This window comes from Nannospalax galili, unplaced genomic scaffold (assembly GCF_000622305.1).
Source record: "Nannospalax galili isolate Female #2095 unplaced genomic scaffold, S.galili_v1.0 scaffold330, whole genome shotgun sequence".
In the NCBI taxonomy this organism is placed as follows: domain Eukaryota; kingdom Metazoa; phylum Chordata; class Mammalia; order Rodentia; family Spalacidae; genus Nannospalax; species Nannospalax galili.
The window spans coordinates 2,550,613-2,572,805 of record NW_008329640.1 but is presented as its reverse complement, the minus strand read 5'-3'; the positions used below and the strand labels follow the sequence as shown (position 1 = coordinate 2,572,805).

General features: G+C 41.3%; 1 protein-coding gene across 1 annotated transcript in view; it reads right to left on the bottom strand.

Annotated features, from left to right (window-relative positions):
• The window catches only part of Sptlc2 (serine palmitoyltransferase long chain base subunit 2), a 96,333-nt gene that overhangs the window by 45,450 nt on the left and 28,690 nt on the right, over positions 1–22,193 (bottom strand). The window contains exons 3-4 of the mRNA XM_008839931.3: positions 6,999–7,153; positions 4,959–5,107 (exon numbers count right to left, since the gene is read on the bottom strand). Of these exons, the coding sequence (XP_008838153.1) occupies positions 4,959–5,107; positions 6,999–7,153 (304 nt within the window). The remainder of the gene's footprint in view (positions 1–4,958; positions 5,108–6,998; positions 7,154–22,193) is intronic.

Below are 22,193 nucleotides of genomic sequence, written 5' to 3'. Positions count from 1 at the left end.
TGGAACCCCAGAGAGGCTTAAAGCTGGAGGCAAGAGGAACCAAAGCAGGCAAGGGTTAAGATTGGGCTACAAACAATATGTTTGAAAGATGATACATACAACACACAATGCCAGGCACTGGAAGCTTAAGCAGGAGGATCACAAGTTCAAGGCCAGCCTAGGCTACATAGTAGCAAGACACCATCTAAAATCATGCCTCCTCCCCAAACTCTTACCTGCCTCCCTCAAAAAAATTCACGTAAACTCCCATTGCTGGTAGGACTAAACAACAATACAGCTTCTCTAGGAAGCAGCTCAAAAAGCTAACATGAGCTAATGGTGCCACACCTAAGTACATACCCAAGAGAAATGAAAATAGTCACTAAGGAAGTATACACTTGTAGCAAAGGAGAAATAATCTAAAAGTCCATCAGAGATAAATGGTTCAAGGAGATGTAGCACATTCCTACAATGAACTGTTACTTAGTTACAAAGTGGAATGGCATGTAGACTATGAAGTACTAATGCATGCTACAACTTGGATGAAACTTGTGAACACTAAGTGAAAGAAGCCAGACACAAAAGACTGTAATATCCTAGGATTCTATGCATATAAAATGTCCAAAATGAGCAAATAAAGACAGAGACTACTGTTGCCAGGGACTCAAGTGACTGTTAGTGGGCCAGGGAGCTCTTTCAAGGGGAATGAAAACATTTAAAATTAAACTGTGGTGATGGTTTCATATATCTGTGAATATACTAGAAGACTATGAAATGTACACTTTTTTTTTTTTTTTTTTTTTTTTTTGAGACAGGGTCTCCTTGTAGTCCCAGCTGACTTGAACTTACTATGTAGACCAGGCTGGCCTTGAACTCACAAGGATCCACCTGCCTCTGCCTCCCAAGTGCTGGGATTAAACGCATGCGTCACTATGCCTGGCTAAAAAATGTCATTTATTATTTTTATTTTATGTGTATGCATGTATTGTCTGCATGTAGGTAAGTGCACCCTTGTGGTGCAATACCCACGGAGGTCAGAAGAGGCTGTTGGATCCCCTGGGACTGGAGTTACGGACAGTTGTTAGCTGCCATGTGGGTGCTGGAATTCAACCCTGGGTCTTTTGCAAGAACAACTAGTGTTCCTAACCTCTGAGCCATCTCTCCAGTCCCCATGAAATGTACACTTTAAATGAGCAAATTATATGGCTCTATAAATTATATCTTAATAAGGCTGTTAAGATGAGAAACAGAAAGCAGCAGTCTCTGCTCCTCCCAATCCTATACAAACAGCCAAGGAATTCTGCCTTTTCTCACCCCAAGTAAAAGAACATGATTCTGAACTCAGGGACCCCAGCTATAAATGTATATACATGCAATGCCAGGGTGAAAAAGGTGATAAAGAACAGGTTTACATACACTCCACCCACTAAATTTCTCAGAAACAAAAAGAAAAATAAAAGAAGACATGAAGGGAAGACCACTGGGAAAATACTATTTTATGAAGGTTTTCTAAAAGTGAGAGCTAAGAAAACTTAGAAATTATGATGACATCAAAAGATATGATTATTCATTTTTAAGGATCCACCAAACACCAAAACAGCACAGCTTTTAGGGGAGTAAGGAGACTCATGACAAGGTATAAATGGAACTTCTTGATACAATGCACACAAAGGTAAGAAAGGCCTCAAAAGCTCTGAAGAAAGACCCCCCAAAAAAGTCACATTTTCACATATACAGAATCTAAATTTGAGTAAATAAATACATCACATGAGGGAGACCATTTGGGGAGCGGAAGAGTACAAGGAGGGTATCAGGTACAAATATAAAAAGTATGATGACATACATGTATTAAAAGGAAATAATGAAACCCATTTATTTTGCAGGTTAACTAAAAATTTAACTCAAAAATTTTAAGTGCTTTGAAGAATACGCAAAGCAAAAAATAAAAACCCAGAAAAACAGCAGCAGTGCTCATTACTGCAGGAAGAGGAGCCACAAGGCTGGACACACACAGGGAGCAGAACTTTCACGCCATGCCCTTTGGAACTCTGAGATAACAATGCTTATGTACTATCGACCCCCAATTGTTTTTAAACTGTAATCTTTTGGATAGAAGGTGTGACAGAAGGAATGACATAATAAAACTGGGAACCAAAAGAGCATTACATTCAACCAGCACTACTGGTGCCAGAGAACAAGGAGGCAACATCCTCACATTCCACACAGAAAGTATTTTCAACCCAGAATTTGGTATTGCCAGTTTCTAATATCCAACTCTCAGTACCCTGCACTCCCACAGGAAACACTAGAGAATGAGCCCTCCCAGCATGAGGGAATGTGTCATGGAGGTATGTACTCCAAATCAGACAAGGGAAAGAAAATTCATGACTTGGCCCTCCAACCTCCCAAATAAAGAAGTACCAGAATGCAACTGTAAAGCAGTCCTATGAGCAACCAGCCCAAACTGAAGGAGGAAAAGGATGGAATTACATTAGGGAAAGAAATAGCTAACATTACATTAGAAAAGAACAGGGTTTTCAAAGCTCCTCCTCCTCCTTGAGCTTACCTAATAGACTTAAGAATTTAAGATGGGCCAGGCCTAATGATGCAGGCCTTTAATTCCAGCACTCAGAAGGAAGAGGCATGTGGATCTCCATGAGTTTGGGATCAGCCTGGTCTACATAGTGAGTTTCAGGTCAGCCAGAGCAGCCTAAGAGGGGGTAAAAATCCAACAGAGGCTCCTTCACCAGTAAGCTGGAATGGGATCCACAAAATAAAACTTTATGACATAGCTATAAAACACACTCTAAGGCCAGGCCTGCTGGCACACTCCTTTAATCCCAGCACTCAGGAGGCAGAGGCAGGCGGATCTCTGTGAGTTCAAGGCCAGCCTGGTCTACATAGTGAGTTCCAGGACAGCTGGAGCTACAGGAAGACCCTGTCTCAAAAAGACCAAAAAAATTTTTTAATTAAAAAAAAAAAAAAACCACACTCTAGATCACTGTGAAAAACTTGTGAAAGGCAAGAAAAACTATGAGATATTGGGGGGGGGAACTAAATAGAATTCAATGTATACTCTCTCAAGTTATTTTAGTTGAAATTTGCAACTCTGTGCAAAACGGACTCCCACCTCACTCGGAGGACAGAAGTCCAGAGCCCAGTTCACAGGTTTCTTTTAAAGACAAGCGGCGGCTTATGTGCCAAGCAGAAAAGCGGTGGCTATGTGCCAAGCAGAGGTAGGGGGAATTTCTGGGATGATTTCCAGCTTGGGCAGAGGAGCATGAAAAAGGTCAGCTCAGCTTGTTCTTAGCATTCAGAATTATTTTTTTATTTTTACTTCCTTGTACAGTTTTTCTCAGGCCTGGGGGATTTTAGTTTAAATCCATTATTCTGGGGGCTTTGGATCCATCATGACTTTCTAGGAAGATGTGCTTATTCTTGACCTACAGCAATGGCCCCACATTTGAGAGAGATTTGGGTACAAAAATCACAGCATGAATGATTGCAGAAGCCTCCTAAGAAACTTTAGTAGCATAGAAATGGAAGTGCTAAAAATCTGTAGCTTGTACATATAGTCTGAAAAGCCCAACTAAATAGAGGATAGGAAAAGCTGCATCATTCTGTTTTTATTTTTTCTTTATTTCATTTTAAAATGTAGTAAGTTGACTGAGTTGTTGTGGTATATGAAATTTGATGGAAATCCTTTATTTTCTTTGTACTCAGAGGTGGGGTCTGATGCCCACAGCCCTTGAACTGGGCTGGGCTGGTCTGGTCTCAGTCACTGGCTTTGACCAATGCAAGGAGATCTTAGTGAAATCATGGTCCTATGAGGCCTGGGCATGAAAAAAAAAAAAAAAGGCTTTCTAGTTTTCACTGGGGAACCTTTGAATGACTGCTCTGAGAAAAGCCTGCTGCCATGCAAGACAAATGATTCCCTGGGACCACCATGCTGTAAAGACGTCCAGAACAGTGACAGGGAAAGCAACAGAGTTCCAGCCATTCCCTCCTAGGAGAAACCTGAGAAACGCTGTGAAATATGACAGCCATTGATCTACCACTGACTGACTGTGTCCAGGGCCCTGTACACAAACCACCAATTGCATTTACCACTCCCTAGACCTGTAAGGACAGTGAGTTACTGATTTAACTGGCTTGGTTTCAGGGGATTCTCAATATTAAGTATCTGAAAAGTGGCCTCATGGTTTCAACAGTTATTAGTTCTCTATCAAAAGTGGAAGAACTTGAAATCTACCTTTGAATTAAAATAAGTCTCTTTACTTAAGATTGTTAATCCTTTACATTTTAGAGACCTGTGGTAAAAGTTTACATTTATAGCCAGGTATGGTGGCCCACACCTTTGATCCTGGCAGAGGCAGAGGCAGAGGCAGGGGCTACTGGGAAACCCTGTCTCAAAATGACCCCCCCCCCAAAAAAAGTTCACATTTATAAAATGTCTAATATGTTCCAGGTGTTTTATATGAATTAGCTTATTTAATTACTGAAACAGATTTACAAGGCAAGAATTATTATTGGTCCCAATTTGCTAGTATGTAAAGAGACTAATACTCGCTGGGCATGGTGGCTCACGCCTTTAATCCCAGCACTCTGGAGGCAGAGGCAGGCGGATCTCTGTGAGTTCAAGGCCAGCCTGGTCTCCACAGCGAATCCAGGAGACTAATACTCATGATACCTGTACAACAAGTGGTATTTTATTACTTACGAAAGTCAATAAAATCACAGTTTAAGTCATAAATGAAACAAATTACAGAACTTTGCTACTGACATTCTACACACGTAATATACTGGAAAACATCGTAAAATGTGTTGCAAACATTAACGTGATTCACCACTTCAGAAAAAGATATTTTCACCTGACTTAAGGTACTTGACAAAGTGTGTGTGTACTTAACCCTGCATCTGTATTACTCAGTCCTGAGTTAAAAGTCTAAGTAGCTGCCAGTCCAACAGCTTACACTTACCAATCTCCTGACGAGTGCTGCACACTCCAACTCCATATTCCTCTAGAACTTTGGCAGCAGCTTCCTGACATGATCCAGTGTTCCTCGCAAATCCAAGATAGTTGTAGGAACCCATGTTTATAACACCTTTAATTATATTCCCTGTGTACCTGTGTTTTAATAGCATAAAACAATGATACTCACAAGTAAATCCAATATGTAAGTATGATACACACTGCAACACAGAAGGAAGCACCAGGCACAGAAGAGAAAATCCCATTAGTACACAAAGATATGTACACGTCACCATGGAGATGGAAGTACAAGAAAACCAATGTGTACTGTACACAGGTACAGACTGCCAAATAATAAATTAAACAGTATTTAAAAACAACGCTCACTTATTAAAAGTAATAAAGATTTAAAAACTAGTGATGTCCAATGTTGACCAGGTTCATCTCATAAAGTAGGAATCAGTCAATATTTTCTTCTGGAGGGCTGTTTGGTAATACTTATTCACTGAAAGTTACATATGCTCTGACTTGGCAACTCCCACACAGGAGCAAGTACTTTAAGATCCTTTAAGGGCCACTGTGCAATTTGCCATGGCCCTCCTTAGTCCCAGGGCCCAGTGATATTCCATATTATGGAAGCTCAGTCCACATTAGCCCCTCAGTAAGGACATCTGCGTTCAGGTGATTGACAAGTTCCCCATCACCCTGAGGTGGAAGTGAAGTGTTGTTGCTTTAATATCCCAGCAATTGGGGTGGCTCAAGATGACACACCTATACAGTTGAGTATTATCAGCCACTACGAATAGTGAACTTGTACTGAACATAAACATAGGACAAATTTTTACAGACAAGTTAGCAAATAAAAAGAACAAAAAATAATGCTGGGCGTGGTGGTGCACGCCTTTAATCCCAGCACTCAGGAGGCAGAGGCAGGCGGATCTCTGAGAGTTCAAGGCCAGCCTGGTCTACATAGTAAGTTCCAGGATAGCTGGGGCTACAGAGAGACCCTATCTCAGAAAGAACAAAAAAAAAGAAAAGAAAAAAAAATAATTTACAGAATGATCCCATTTTTGTGTAGCAAAAAACTACCTGCAGGGTAGATACATGACAAGTATTCCTACAGAAAATAGCCGAAGGACCAATGCAAAACAAAAGTGAAAGCAATGGGCACCTTTGGAGAGCAAAGGCTTTGTGGAAAAATGTATTTGCACAAAGACCAGGGTAGCTGTCATGAAACTTTCAGGTTATCTACATCGTTTATCCTTTTTAGAAAGAAATAATAATGGCAGGCATGGTGGCGCATGCCTTTAATCCCAACACTTGGGAGGTAGAAGCAGGTGGATCTGTGAGTTCAAGGCCAGCTTGGTCTTCTACATAGTGAGTTCCAGGCCAGCTGGGGCCACAGGGAGACCCTGTCTCAAAAAGATGAAATATTTTAAAAATAAAAAAAAGAATTGTATAATATTCGTGAAATCTAAATAATAAAATGCTAAGAATATAGGTTTTTGAACTAGTGTTATTTATGAAAAAGATTTCATACATTCAAATCATCTATCCTTAATTATTAGAAACCAAAATACCTAGCAATCAATTCAAAGAATACATTTCTCCTTTTTAAAAAATATGAATTTTGTTCTCAACTATAATCCAATACAGAAACAAATGAAACAGAAAAAATGTATTTTAAAAGTTTCAGTGAGGAGTCGAACATGGTGGTGCACACCTGTAATCCCAGTACTTGGGAAGCAGAGGCAGGCAGATCTCTAAGGTCAGCTAGCAAGTTCCAGGCCAGCCAGGAGTACGTAGTGAGACTCTGACTCCAAAAAGAAATTTCAGTGAGGGCTGGTGTGTAGCTTGTTGCTACAGCACTTATCTGGCATGTTGTGAAGCCCTGTGTTCAATACCCAGGAATCCCTAAAAATGCCAATGCTGAATGGACAGTATGCAAGGAAACTAATCATATTTTATCTTCTTGTTTTGTGAGAATAATCTTCTTAAATAAACAAATTCTTTTGTTGCTAAGAAATCATTTCCAAACATGACTCACTTGAATGACCAGTTATAGTCATGAGAATGTCTCTCCATGATGTCCACCCTGGCTCCAGGCACACTACAGATAGGGCGATTCCAGTTGTCTCTTATCCTCATGTAGAGGTTCCTGGTATAGAAGTTTTCAAAATCCTGATACAATGACACAAAGTCCTGCCAACAAATGGGGAAAAAGTATAAATTTAACTGAATTACCTCAAACACAAATCTGGCAATTTTTCTTTACATACGGCAGGAGCATCTCAGGAAGATGTCAATCATATTTAATTAACTGACATATCAAAAACATGTTTGAAGAGGCACCGATTCTGTTTATTTATTTTTTAATATTTTATTTATTATTTTAATTTTATGTGTATGAGTGTATTGCCTGAATGTATGTGAGTGCACCCATGTCGTGCAACGCCTCGGAGATCAGAAGAGGGCTTTGGATTCCTATTTTAACCCTTGTTGATCAGGTAAAAGTCACTTAATTCTGATGTTTAACCTATATTACATGGTTTCAAATAACTGATCCCATAAAATTTAAGACTTACAGCCTCATAAAAATAAAATGCAGTCATACAATTCTGTCCAGAAAAATACCTAGCAATCAATTCACTAGTACTGGCCCTCCAATACTATGCTAGGGGGAGAGTCCATAAAACCATTATATTCCCAGTTTCAAACATGAAAAAGAACTTCAAAACATACGATTTCATCCTCTGCATATGCTTAAGGATCAAAACAAAACAAATCCAAGAAATGATTTTTTAAAAAAACACTAAAACATAGGATAGGAAATGTCATCCACCTTGGGTTTTTCTCTCAGAAGTTCAGAAAAATACATTTGTGGTAAGAGAGATGGCTCAGCAGTTGCTCTTGCAAGACTCAAGTTTGGACCCCAGCACCCAACATTAGGCAGCTCAGAACCACCAGTTCCAGGAAATCTAATACCTCTGGTCTCCATGGACACTTGCACTCACATGTACATAGCCACACAGATACACACATACACATAATTCAAAATAATAACAATCTGCTGTGCATGATGATAAACACCCTTAACCCCAGCACTCAGAAGCCAGAGACAGATGGCTCTCTGTGAGTTCGAGGTCAGTCTGGTCTACATACTCACCTCTAGGCCAGTCAGACTACACAGTGAAACTACTGTGTCCGAAAATAAAATAAAATAAAAATAATAATCTTTTTTGTTAAAAGAGAAACAGCCAGCTATGGTGGCCCATGCCTTTAATCCCAGCACTTGGGAGGCAGAAGCAGGAGAATCTCTGTGAGATTGAGGACTGCCTTGTCTCCATAGTGAGTTCCAGGCAACTGGGGCTACAGGGAGACCCTGTGTTGAAAAAGCAAAAAAAAAAAAGGAAAATACATCCTGAAAATGGACTCCCTGGCCCACAGATTCAGACTCCCTTTCCTCTGAGATTAAACTAAAATTTTAGTCTATAAGAAATTCAGTCATGCAACTGATAGCTGCTGGGAAAGGGAGAGTCAGTTTTCTTTTAAGGCTGTGACACTGGGTAGATTAACCAGGCTCCTGTTGATAAGTCCACACAGAAAGGCATTTGAGAAGCATTTTACATGAAATCAGGAGGCTGGGGAAATAGTAAGGGGAGGTGCAGATAGGATGGGGGGTTGAATATGATCAAAATATACTGTATGAAATCCTCAAATATTGAATTTAAAAAACTTAAGAATTAGGCCAGGCGTGGTGGCGCATGCCTTTGACCCCAGCACTTGGGAGGCAGAGGCAGGTGGATCTCTGTGAGTTCAAGGCCAGCCTGGTCTACATAGTGAGTTCTAGGACAGCTGGGGCTATAGGGAGACCCTGTCTCAAAAAGACCAAAAAAAAAAAAAAAAAAAAGAATTAAAAACAATTTTTTAAGAAAGAACTTCAATCACAGTGGAGCTGAAATGAACACCTTAGTGCTATGCCCAGTGTGATATGACCCTTGCTCAGAACATACATGACGAATCTGCATGAGAGTTAACTTCAACTCTCAACTCTCCAAGTAAAATCAAACAGAAAAAGTGGAAGTGTTGTTTACTACAGTCAACACACCAAAGCTCAAAGCAGTGGCTGACTACATGAAGGGCTGGAGAGAGAGCTCAGCGGTTAAGAACACTTAACTGCTCCTGCAGAGGACCCAGGTTCCATGCCTAGCATCCACTTGGTAGCTAAAAACCATCCTTAACTCCAGGTCCAGGGAATCCTAAGCTCTCTTCTGGCATTCACAGGCACTAGGCATGCACCTGATGTACTTACCATACACGTAGGCAAAACACTCACACAAATAAAAACAAAATCTTTAAAAAAAAAAAAAGAAAACAAACTACATGAAATTCAAAAATCAACATTTTATGGATGGCAGTGCCTACGATATAAGCCTAACAGTAGATACCATCTCTTTAAACAGCTGAGCAGAGACAGAAAATGTTTGCAGATCTGACACATCTCTCTCTTAATTCCTTTTATTACTTACCCTTTCTTTAGGGCAGAAAATTTCCCTAAATAATATGTCTATCACAACTAGAAACCAGGCTTTTTTTTTCAGTGTCCATGTATCAAAATTTTATTTATCTCAAGCTGTGATAATGGAGTAAAAACTTAAGTTGAAATGTGCCTGTTATAAAGAGTTATAAAGATGGTATTAGCTCAAATATATACACGGATTCTTGGAAGACTGATTCAAATAAGAGTCAAATCTTTTAAAATATAACTATAGAAAATAAGGGAGAGGGCGACTTTAAAATATCATAATAAATGTACAGAAATACCTTAAACAGTAACTTTTTTTCTTTCTTTCTTTCTTTCTTTTTTTTTTTTTTGGTCTTTTTGAGACAGGGTCTCCCTGTAGCCCCAGCTAGCCTGGAGCTCACTATGTAGACCAGGCTGGTCTTGAACTCACTGAGATCTGCCTGCCTCTGCCTCCTGAGTGCTGGGATCAAAGGCGGCCGTCATCACACCCGGATTCAATATTTCATGTTTTTTTAAAAAAATATTTTATTCATTATTTTTATTTTATGTGTATGTGTGTATTGACTGCACGTAGGTAAGTGCACCCATGTCATGCAATGCCTGTGGAGATCAGAAGAGGCTGTCAGATCCCCTGGGACTGGAGTTACAGTTGTTAGCCGCCATGTGGGTGCTGGGATTTGAAACCCGGTCTTCTGCAAGAACAACCAGTGTTCTTAACTGATGAGCCATCTCTCCAGCCCCAATATTTCATGTTTTTAAAAAATTCTTGAACAGCTGGGCATGGTGGCACACACCTTTAATCTCAGCACTTGGGAGGCAGAGGCAGGTTGATCCTCTGTGAGTTCGAGGCCAGTCTGGTCTACAAAGTGAGTTCTAGGCAGCTGGAGCTATAGGGAGACCCTGTCTCAAAAAGACCAAAAAAAAAAAAAAAAAATTCTTGAACAAAATGGAAAAGTGGGACTGAACAAAAGCTATCATAAATTACCAATGATGAGCTGGAGAGATGGCTCAGCTATTAGGAGCACTGGCTGTTCTTGCAGAAGACCGGGGTTCGAATCCCAGCACCCACATGGTGGCTAACAACTCTATAACTCCAGTATCAGGGGATCTGACATCCTCTTCTGTCCTTTGTGGGCAGGGCACGACACTCATAAACATAAAATAAAAATAAATTGCCGGGCATGGTCTTAAGAAGACCAAAAAATAAAAAAATAATTAAAAAATAATTTTTTTAATGTCTATGAGTGTTATGCCTGCATGTAGGTAAGTGCACCCATGTCATGCAATGCCCTCAGAGGGCAGAAGAGGCTGTCAGAACCTCTGGAACTGAAGTTACGGACAGTTGTTAGCTGCCATGTGGGTGCTCGAATTTGAACCTGGGTCTTCTGCGAAAACAACCAGTGTTCTTAACTGCTGAGCCATCTCTCCAGCCCCCCAAAATAAATAATTTGGGGGGGGGTTGAGACAGGGTCTCCTTGTAGCCCCAGCTGTCCTGGAACTATGTAGACCAGGCTAGCCTTGAACTCTCTGCCTCCCAAGTGCTGGGATTAAAGGCGTGCGCTACCACACCTGGCAAAAACTAATTTTTTTAAAAAAATCAGTACAATCTGAAACTTTTGCACTTTTAAGTAAGACCATGAAAACGGCTTTGCCAGTACTTAATCTAATTTATTTTCCTTTTGTACAATTTTTAAACAATTAAAATGTCCAAGTTCAAATAAATTTCATCCTTTCATGTTTATAGTTGGCCTAAATTTAAGCTGCAGAATCAAAATTCAGCACATAGCCTTTTCTCCAAAAATACTGGCAAATTCTCAGCTTTTATGAATAGACATTTTGAATGCCATGTTTATCTCAACAAATACTGTGCAAAAGTTGTTTGCAAACATTCAAACTTTTTTTTGAGGCCTGGAGATTAGCTCTAAATATTACTGATAAAAACATCTGTAAACGTCCTGCAAAGCCCCCACCATACGTACCACTAGAACTTTATAGAGTTTTGCATACTTTCTTCTTGCAGGTTCATTCTCCCCTTCTCCCCACCACCCTCTGGTTTTCTCTGTACAAAAATATGACTCCCCAAAAGAAGTCCCAGGATCTCTCATAAAAGTTTTCTCGTTGGCATTGTGGTTTTTTTTCGTGAATTCATAGATGTCATTTGCTGCGGGTCTTGAGGGCTTTTTTTTGCACATACCAGGTTATTTGTCCAAGCTGTTTCTTACTCTCCTTTGCACCCCTCCAAATTCCTTATTATTCTTTGAAAGCCTCTCCCCTCCAGTTTGCTGTCCAACTGTCTCTGACTCCTGAGCACCAGGATTAAAGGTGTGCATACCCAGTTTAGCTGGTATTCTTGATGGCACAGGAGATTAGCAAAAGGGTCAGATGAAGGCATGCTTGGTGGAACACACCTTTAATCCTAGCACTCCAGTGGAGTTGTGAGCTTGAGGCCATCTATTCTACATATTGAGTTCTAGGCTAGATGGAGCTACAGTGAGACCCTGTCTCAAACAAACCAAAACCAAACCAACCAGCTACCAGCTGAGTCAAAGTAGGGAAAGAGGCATCAAAATCTAAAGCTTTTACTTTAGCTATTATTTACCATGCATTTGTTCCTCAAAGGAAAAACAAAAAAGTAGTCTTCTACTCATATCAACTGGGGTAACAGTACTAATTTCTTTTTAGTACTAAAAAAATGTACTTTAGGACTGGAGAGATGGCTCAGCAGTTAAGAACACTGACTGTTCTTGCGGAAGACCCAAGTTCACATCCTAGGACCCACATGGCAGCTAACAACTGTCCATAACTCCAGTTCCAGGGGATCCTACAGCCTCTTCTGTCCTTCGAGGGCATTGCATGACACGGGTACACTTACCTACATGCAGGCAATACATGCATACATGTAAAATAAAAATAAAAAAATAAATTAAAAAATGTATTTTAGCCGGGCATGGTGACGCAACGCCTTTAGCCCCAGCACTTGGGAGGCAGAGGCAGGTGGATCTCTGTGAGTTCAAGGCCAGCCTGGTCTCCATAGTGAGTTCCAAGCCAGCGGGGGCTGCAGGGGGGCCCTGTTTCAAAAAAAAAAAAAAAAAAAAAAAAAAAAAAAAGTATTTCATTTTACTTTATGTGTATGTGTGAGCGCTTGTATGTATGTACGTTACATGCATGTCTGGTGCCCTCAGAGGCCAGAAGAGGGCACTGGATCCCTGGAACTGCAGTTACAAATGTTTTTTGAGTCATCATGTGGGTGCTGGGGACTAATCTCAGATCCTCTTCAAGAGCAGCCAATGCTCTTAACTGCTAAGCCCTCTCCCCAGCCTCTTTCCCCCGACCCCTTTGAGACATGGCATACAACCCAGGCAGGCCTCATATTCATTAAGTAGCCAAGGATAAACCTGAACTTCTGATTCTCCTGTCTCTACCTCCTGAGTATTGGGATTACAGGTCTGTGCCATCACGCCCAGTTTGTGCAGTGCTGGAGTTTTAACTAAAGCTGGGCAAGCACTCTAACAACTAAGCTACATCCCCAGTGTCCAACTCTTCTAGTGAAACTACAATGCTGATAATCCAATTCCTTACTTCTATTTCATTTTTATTTATTATTATGGTGGAGGGGATGCTACAAGGAGTAGAGGTCAGAGAACAACTTTGTGGAGTCAGTTCTCTATATCTACCTTAATGTGGGTTCTGGAGCCAACACAGGCACTAGGTTTGCATGGCAAGCACCTGCCATCCTGCTGGCCCTAATCTCAGTTCTTTATAGTAAAAGGATAGTTTTACTCAACTGCTTTCTAAACACTGCACATTAATAATCAAGTATGAGCTCAAATACTTTAAAGGGAACTATTTCCTCACAAGCAAATTTTTATTAGCAACAAAAAACTAGTTGTTTTAGTTTTTACTGTATCAACATGAAAACTCAATCCCCTAAGCCTGGTTCAGATACCAGAAGGGTTTGCAAAAACCAAGACAGAAAAAGTGTTGCTGGCTAGAGCAAGACAGAGGTTCACTCCTCAGCCCTAAACTAGAGAGAACTGGTGACATAGCTGTCTGCGATTAAGAAGAAAGAGGTAAGTTCAGCCTTCTAAACAGAGAAAGAACAGGTTACGAAGATCAAACATCTCCTTACAGGCACAAGGAGAGCAGAGTTAAGCCTCTGAGGTGGAAAAACACTAGCATATAGTAACAGTGGATACTGCCACGGTGAGGGAAGTTAGAGGCCAAGAACAGTGGAACAGAATGGTAGGAGAGGGATTCTGACCAAGTTTAGCCCTTCCCTCCCCCTCCTCTCTCTGTTTTCTTTTTCTCTTGTTTATTTTTGAGACACAGTTTCCCTGTAGCTCCATCTGACCTGGAACTCACTGTGTAGAACAGGCTGGCCTCAAACTCACAGAGATCCAGCTGCCTCTAGTTCCCAAGTGCTGGGACTGAAGACATACACCACCATGCTCAGCAAATTTAGCTTCTCTTGACTCCCTACCTAAGTTCCAAGGAGGTAGCTTCAACTGCAGTCAGAGTTGGTAGCAGATTCAAGGACAGCTAACCAGACTCCATGCAGCTTAGCCATGAAAAAATGGGACAGGAGAAAAATGACTACTGAACACTTTAGTTCCAGACAATGAGAGTGTCCATTGTCTGAAACATCCTGTACCTTAGTCTAAGATTTATTATTTTTATTATTTTTTATTTATATGTATGTATATATGTATGGTCTGTGTGAGTGTATGCCACCTGTGTGCAGGTGCCTGAGGAGGCCCGAAAACAGTGTCAGATCCCCTGGAGCTGGAGTTGCAGGTGGCTGTGAGCTGCCAGGCATGAGTGCTGGGGATTAAACTCTGGAAGTGTACCAAGTGCTCTTCAGTGCTAAGCCTGTGCCTTAGATATTCTAGGACTTGAGTTAAAATAGGGGACTTAGGCTGGCAAGGAGGCCCTGTGTGCTTTAAAGGCACTTGCCAAGGCTGGTTACCTGAGTTTGATCTCTGGAACCCACATAGTCAAAGGAGAAAACAAACTCCTCCAAGTTGTTCTCTGACCTCCACATGTGCAGTGGGGCCTGTGCTCCCCAACCTCCAATAAATAAATATAATGTATTTAAAGTATTTAAAAAATATTTTATTTATTATTTTATGTGTATGAGTGTATTGCCTGCATGTATGTGAATGCACCAGTGCTGTGCAATGCTGCAAAGGTCAGAAGAGGGCTTCAGATTCCGCTGGAACTGGAGTTAGGGATGGTTGGTTCCTAGCCTCCATGTGGGTGCTGGGAATTGAACCCAGGTCTTCTGCAAGAGTAGTCAGTGCTCTTAACCGCTGAGCATCTCTCCAGTCCCAATTTAAAGTATTAAATAGGGGGCTTATCTTTCATTCACTCACTCATTCAAATCTCATTTAATGTATATTTAATACAGGTTAAATTCTGTGCTAGACTTTCAGGACACAGTAAAGAACAAAGTGGTTCTCTTGTCAAACAAGAAATCCTCACCATTTCCACTCCTATTTCACATTTCCCTACTCCATTCCCCTCCCTTCTAGCCTAAAAACTGTGGAATGACTTTCGTCAGAACTAAGCTAATGTTCAGCACTGATCTACAGTCATAATGCTCAGTCACTGAACAAACATTTACAGAGCAGTTCCTTCCAGGCACTACACTGGGCACAAAGGAGAAAACAAGAACAATCTCTAAACGCTGTAAGATCTCTTAGCATGGTAGACAGGCACAGAGGCACATTTATGATATGATATATAAAGGGACACCTGTTCAGGCAGAGAGAATATTTAACTGGTAGGTGAGTAACAATGATATAGTTGAGTCCAAGCAGCCTTACAGATGCTTTCTTCATGGACATTCTTCCTAAAACTCCTTGCCAAGCACAAACATGCAAGAAAAAAAAAAAATTCCAAAAAACCTACTACCTCCATGAGATTACAAACTAGATTGTTGAGCTTGAAATTCTCATCAGTTAAGATATCCTTTTACTCAAAAGAACAATTCAAATGCATGGACTTGCTGGTTAGGGATCACTGAATACACTACCAGAAGTCCTCTGAGGTTATCTCATTAACTAACCAGCAGATATCCTTTATTAACCTATATAAAGTGAGTCTTCTGGAAAACATGCCACATTGTTTAAAATAAGTAGATTGTGGGGCTAGAGAGATGGCTCAGTGGTTAAGAGCACTGACGGCTCTTGCAGAGGACCCGGGTTTGATTTCTAGCACCCACATGGTGGCTATGAACCATCCCTAACTCCAGTTCCAGGGGACTCCAAAGCCCTCTTCTGACCTCCATGGCATTGCATGACATGGGTGCACTCACATACATGCAGGCAGTACACTCATACCCATAAAATAAAATAATAAATAAAACATTAAAATAACCTAATCCAGTGTCTATGCATGTCATCCTTAGAGTCTCAGGAGACAAGTGCTTCTACCTTCTGACAGAAGGACACGTTGTAACACTGTCCATGTTTATTATGTACAGTTCTATCCCAGCACAAGTTGTCCACACACTGCTACATGATGACAAGGAGGAAAGATGAATAATCACAACAGAAGCAAGAATCACAAAATTTTGCCCACTGCTTTATACATACAGATTTTTCTGCATACCTAAGTGTCCCTGTGCCCTATTAGAGAAAGTACCATTTCTCCCCTTTCTGGAAGGCTAAACTGCTTTTTAAGTTTCAGGAACTGGCCTGAGACAAAGCCAGAATCTGAGCTGGATTTTCAATTCCACACTGTGTCCTAGTCCAGAGGCCACCTTTTTTTTTTTTTTTTTTTTTTTTAATACCAACATAAGAAATACCCTAGCTGACCCTCATTGTCTCACAGTCATGATGGCAGCACCATGAGGCTGATGACACCAGCACTTTCCAAATTTGGGGAAGCTGCTTAGTTGGGGGAAGAAGGCCCTGTCCTCCCTCCTCCAGCCTTCCACAATGTTATGATTATTAGGTTCCCTCCTTATTTCAGTGACTCACAGCAATCTGCACTAATTCCACTGAAACTTGACTATATCAATAGCATATTGACTGTAATTACTAGTTGAGAAATAAAAATTAAATGACCTAACAGTATCTCATAGATTAAAAGAATACAATTTGAATTATTTGCTAATTCATCCAACCTTTAAATGATACAGCTGAACCAAGAACCTTACTAGGTTCCAAGCACTCCAAACTAGTGCTTCCAATGGTAACACTATCACTAATGCCAATAAAAACCCTCAATGTCAGGTTTGGGCTTTTTTTGTTGCTTTTTTGGTTTTTTGTTTGTTTGCTTTTTGGTCTTTTGACACAGGGTCTCCCTGTAGCCCCAGCTGGCCTGGAACTCACTGAGATGTGCCTGCCTCTGCTTCCCACGTACTGGGACTAAAGGCATACGCCACCCCGCCCAGCTGCTATATTCTTTTTCAACGTGGAACGATCCACAGAATTAACCAAGATAAACCAAATAAACAATTCCGTATTTTATTTAATTTTTTGAGGCAGGGTCTCCCTGTAGCCCCAGCTGGCCTGGAACTCACTTTGTAGACCAGGGTGGCCTCGAACTCATAGATCCGCCTGCTTCTGCCTCCAGAGTGCTGGGATTCCAGGCATGCGCCACCACACCCGGATCACAATTTCCTGTTTTATATACTAGGCAACTTTCCTACACTCAAAGTTTCCTAAGATACTGCCAAAGGGACCATTGCCAGATATTCTAATTAAGCTACTTTCTGAAGGCGATCAAGAATAAAATCCTTCCAGGAACTCATTGATATATTCCAATTAATTTCCTTCTTTTGTTTCCCTATCCCTTCCCAGACTTATGAATGTGTCATTATGAGGAAAAAATGTTAGTTTTCTGGATTTTGTTTTTTGGTTTTGTCTTTTTTGAGACAGGGTCTCCCTGTAGCCCCAGCTGGCCTGGAACTCCCTATGTAGACCAGGCTGGCCTCAAACTCACAGAGATCCTCCTGCCTCTGCCTTCCAAGTGCTGGGATTAAAGGCATGTGCCACCATGCCCAGCCTAGTTTTCTGTTTTAATGTATACAACCATACAATATACTTTACTCCTAGATTTCAAGCTAAAGGCGTGCACCACTCACACAAAAAAGAAACCATAAGTGGGGCATGGTGGCCCACGCCTTTAATCCCAGCACTTGGAAGGCAGAGGCAGGTGGGTCTCTGTGAGTTGGAGGCCAGCCTGGTCCGCATAGGAAGCTCCAAGTCAGCTGGGGCTACAGGGAGATCCTGTCTCATAAAGACCAAAAAAAAAAAAAAAAAGAAAAAGAAAAAAAAAGAAAAGAAACCATAAAGTGAAGAAAGCATTCTTATGTAAGATACCACTAGTAACAAAATCAAGGGGTAAAAAATTCAAACATTTCATGTAATTTATACAAAGCACAACAAAATTGCTAATTCCTTTACTAGTGTGACCATGTAATTCAGCAGCACCTAGTTAAATCAGCTCTCTTCTGAAATGGAATGAGGAAGACAATCAGGATGTAGCTAGGGATGTCACACTTTTCCTCACTTCTTTCTATCCATTTTAATTGGTAAGTCTGCCTACCCCTCACCACAGCTTTCCAACAAGAGAAAATAACCAGCATCTGTCCCAAGACTAAACGATCCTTTCCTTCAAAGGGCTAAATCTTAAGGGGAAAAAAGGCTGAGCATGGCAACATACATCTTTAATTCCAGCCCTGAGGAGACAGAGGCCAGCCTGGTCTATATAGAAAGTTCCAGGCTAGATAGGGATGCATAGTAAGACCATGTCTCAAACAAAAAATTAAAAAATAAAAATAATGCCAGGCGTGGTGGCGCACGCCTTTAATCCCAGCACTCTGGGAGGCAGAGGCAGGCGGATCTCTGTGAGTTCAAGGCTAGCCTGGTCTACATAGAATTCCAGGGCAGCTGGAGCTTCAGGGAGACCTTGTTAGATAGTAAATAAATAAATAGATAGATAGATAGATAGATAGATAGATAAAAAATAAAAATAATGACAGAACTTAAGTGTTTAAACTGCTAATGCTATTCACTGTAAATCCCACTGAAATGAATGAGTAATTTAGTGCAATTCATTCCCACAAACTACAGAGGAGGCAAATGTCCTTTCCCCATCTCTCCCACTGTTTCCTTTTTCTCTTTTTTCTTTCTTTTTTTGGTCTTTTTGAGGCAGGGTCTCTTTGTAGCCCCAGCTGGCCTGGAACTCAGTATGTAGACAAGGCTTGCCTCAAACTCACAGATCCTCTGCCTCCGGAGTGCTGGGACTAAAGGCATGCACCACCATGCCCAGCTCCACTGTTTCCTCTACTTCCTCTAAGAATTATTTCTAGATTAACCTCATGATGCTCAGAAATTTTTCTGTCCTACATTTTTAAAAAATTATTATTTTTGTATGTATGAGTGTTTTGTCTGCAAGTGTGGAAGTGCACCCATGTCGTACAATGCCCGAAGAGACCAGAAGAGTTGCATCAAATCCCCTGGAACTGGAGTTACAGACTTGTTAGCTGCCATGTGGGTGCTGGAAACTGAACCTGGGTCCTTTGCAAGGGCAGCCAATGCTCTAATCGCTGAGTTGCCACTCCAGCCCATTCTACATTTTAATATACCCAAGCACTATTTTACTTTTATGTTTTTGCGAAGATAAGTTTTATGTATATGTTCCTCAACAAAATTAGAAACTACTTAAAAATAAAATCTGTAGCGGGGCGTAGTGGCGCATGCTTTTAATCCCAGCATTCAGGAGGCAGAGGCAGGCAGATCTCTGTGAGTTCTGGGCCAGCCTGGTCTACATAGTGAATTCCAGGCTTGTTGGGGCTACAGGGGAGACCCTGTCTCAAAAGACTAAGAGAATAAAATTAAATTAAATTAAAAAAATGTGTTCTATTTTTTCACACAAAATTAAGTATACACAAGTTGCACCATTAACTTGCAAATTTACCTTCTAGAAACATAAAACAAGTGCCAAAGACAAGGATTCATTCACAAAGTAACACCATCACCCATCACTTTGAGTAGTAGCTGTGTAAGCCCATTGTCATTCTCTCCTCAAAACTGCCCAGGTTTGGGGGCTGGAGAGAACTGAGCTAACAGTTAAGAGTACTGGCTGCACTTCCAGGAGACATGGGTTCAGTTCTCAGCACTCATGTGGTGGCTAATAATCATCTATAACTCCAGTTCCAGGGGATCCAACACCCTCTTCTAGCCTCTACAGATATTGCATGACATGGATGTACTTACAGACATGCAGGCAAAAAAACACTTCTGTACATAAAATAAAAATTAATTAATTAATTTTTTAAAACTGCCCAGATGTTGTTGCCTACAAAGCTTCATCTGACATTCAAAGTATAATTCCTTGTGTATCACATTCCAGGTCCTCCCAAATATTCCTCATGCCTTTTCCTACAATATAAATACACCTGATCCTGAGTTCTTGAAGGGCTCTCAATTTTCAATACATACACTGATTGATTTGTCTTCCTAATAGCTGACACCATCACTCACAACCACCTTTAATTCAGTCCAGTAGATCAGCCTGTGAGCACGGAGATGAACCACTGTACAGCACTGTGACTGACGGTGAATAAAGTCAACATGCCATGAATACACGTAAGTGATGCCGTCAGGATGAACAGAAGGAAAAATCAAACAAAAATGTTCAGGCTTCCAATTCTGAAAATTAGTTTTGTCTACAGGATTAAGTTCTGAAATGTGTTCAGGATCACCCTTGGGCTTGGATATCCTATCAGGGGCTTGTCCCTGGAGAAAATGGACTTTCCCTTTCAGCCACTTTTCCTAAATCAATATAGTTTCTAACTGTATTCTAAATACTTATTTATATTTATACCCACAAGAGTGTAGCACTCACCCAAAAGCTTCTTTTTTCTGCAGATGGAGGTTATTCCAGAGATTCACAACTGGTCAAAATGCAGAGAATAAGTGACCACGGGTGCCCAGCCCCAATTAGTACATCTACAAAACTACCATACACCTAAGGAAGGCTCAGGGAACATCAAAGAAGAGTGGGCAGAAAGATTGTAATAGCCAGAAGACCAGAACACCAGCTTTGAGACAGTGTCTTTCAGACATGATAGGGAGGTATACCCATGAAATCTCAATATAGTTGCTTTAAAAAGACCTGTATAAGGCGGATCTCTGGATCTACCTTATACAGGTCTTTTTAAAGCAACTATATCAAGGCCAGCAGGATCTCCCTAGTGAGTTCCAGGCCAGCTGGGGCTATAGGGATACCTGTTTCCAAAAGGAAAAAGAAAGAAGACCTGTATAATGACGCCACCAGCCGACATGCCAATGTGGATAGGGTCCATGTTAAAAGGCATTAGGTGCCCCTGCCCCCGATCCCCATCATCTCCCTCCCACACCTTAGGTCTTTTTTTAAAAAAAAATACTTCTGCCAGGTGTGGTGGCGCACGCCTTTAATCCCAGAAGCAGAGGCAGGTGGATCTCTGTGAGTTCAAGGCCAGCCTGGTCTACATAGTGAGTTCCAGGACAGTTGGGGCTACAAAGAGACCCTCTCTCAAAAAGACCCCCCCCCAAAAAAAACTTCTATGGCCAGGCGCAGTGGTGTTCACCTGAGATTGAGGCCAGTCAACTGGCCTAGAACTTACTATGTAGATCAGGCTGGCCTTGAACTCAGCGGCCCACCATGGCCTCTGCTTTCTGAGTGCTAGGTCTTAAAGGTATACACTATAGGGCACAGTTTAAAAACATACTTTCTTGATGAAATTATCTTTTAGGCATTTCAGGGCAACATGCAGGAAGGCCAACTTGTGAGGCTGGGCTGAGAAATGTGACAAAATAATTGCAATGAGAGAATAGGTCTTCTATCTCTCACAGGGCCTTGCTTTGTTGCCCAGGTTGAATTTTATAGTCCAGGTTGGCCTTGAATTGACAAGGCAATTCACAAGGTAGCCCAGGATGGCTTTGAATTGATAGCAATCCTTCTGCCTAAGCCTACCAAGTGCTGTGATTTGAAGCATAAAAAACCATGTTCAATTTTCCTGTATTTCCTTAGTGCATTCTTTCTCTTCCTTCACTGGCTCCTCTCTCAGGGATGATCTTACCATCATCACCTATCCCACAAGAGTGAGAACAATGGTGTACAATAAAAATGCTAACATGGAGGTGGGTTAAAAAGCTACATAATGGGTAAAGTTACTAGTAGGTGGGCCCATACATGGGGAGGGGTGCATCCTTAATCCCAACCCTTGGGAGGCAGGCAGACCTCTCTGAGATGGAAGCCAACCTGGTCCACACAGTAACTTCTAGGGGAGCTGGGGATACCGTGTCAAAAAAAAACCCAAAAACAATAAATAAGCTAACATCTGGGCTGGGCGTGGTAGTACATGCCTTTAATCCCAGCACATGGGAGGCAGAGGCAGGCAAAGCTCTGTGCAGAGGCAGGCAAAGCTCTGTGAGTTCAAGACCAGCCTGGTCTACATAGTGAGTTCCAGGCCAGCTGGGGCTATAAGGAAACACTATCTCAAAAAAGAACAAAAAATAAAAAAGCTAACATCTAGGGGCTAGGGAGATAGAGCTGAGTCAGTAAAGTATTTGACTCCCACTGAGTTCAATCCCTAGAACCATGTAAAAATGCTAGGCATGGTGGCACAATCTGTAACACCTGCTGCAACTGATCCCCAGGGTCCACTGGGTAGTCATTAAAACCTAATTGGCAGCTATGGGCCAATGAGGGACCGTATCT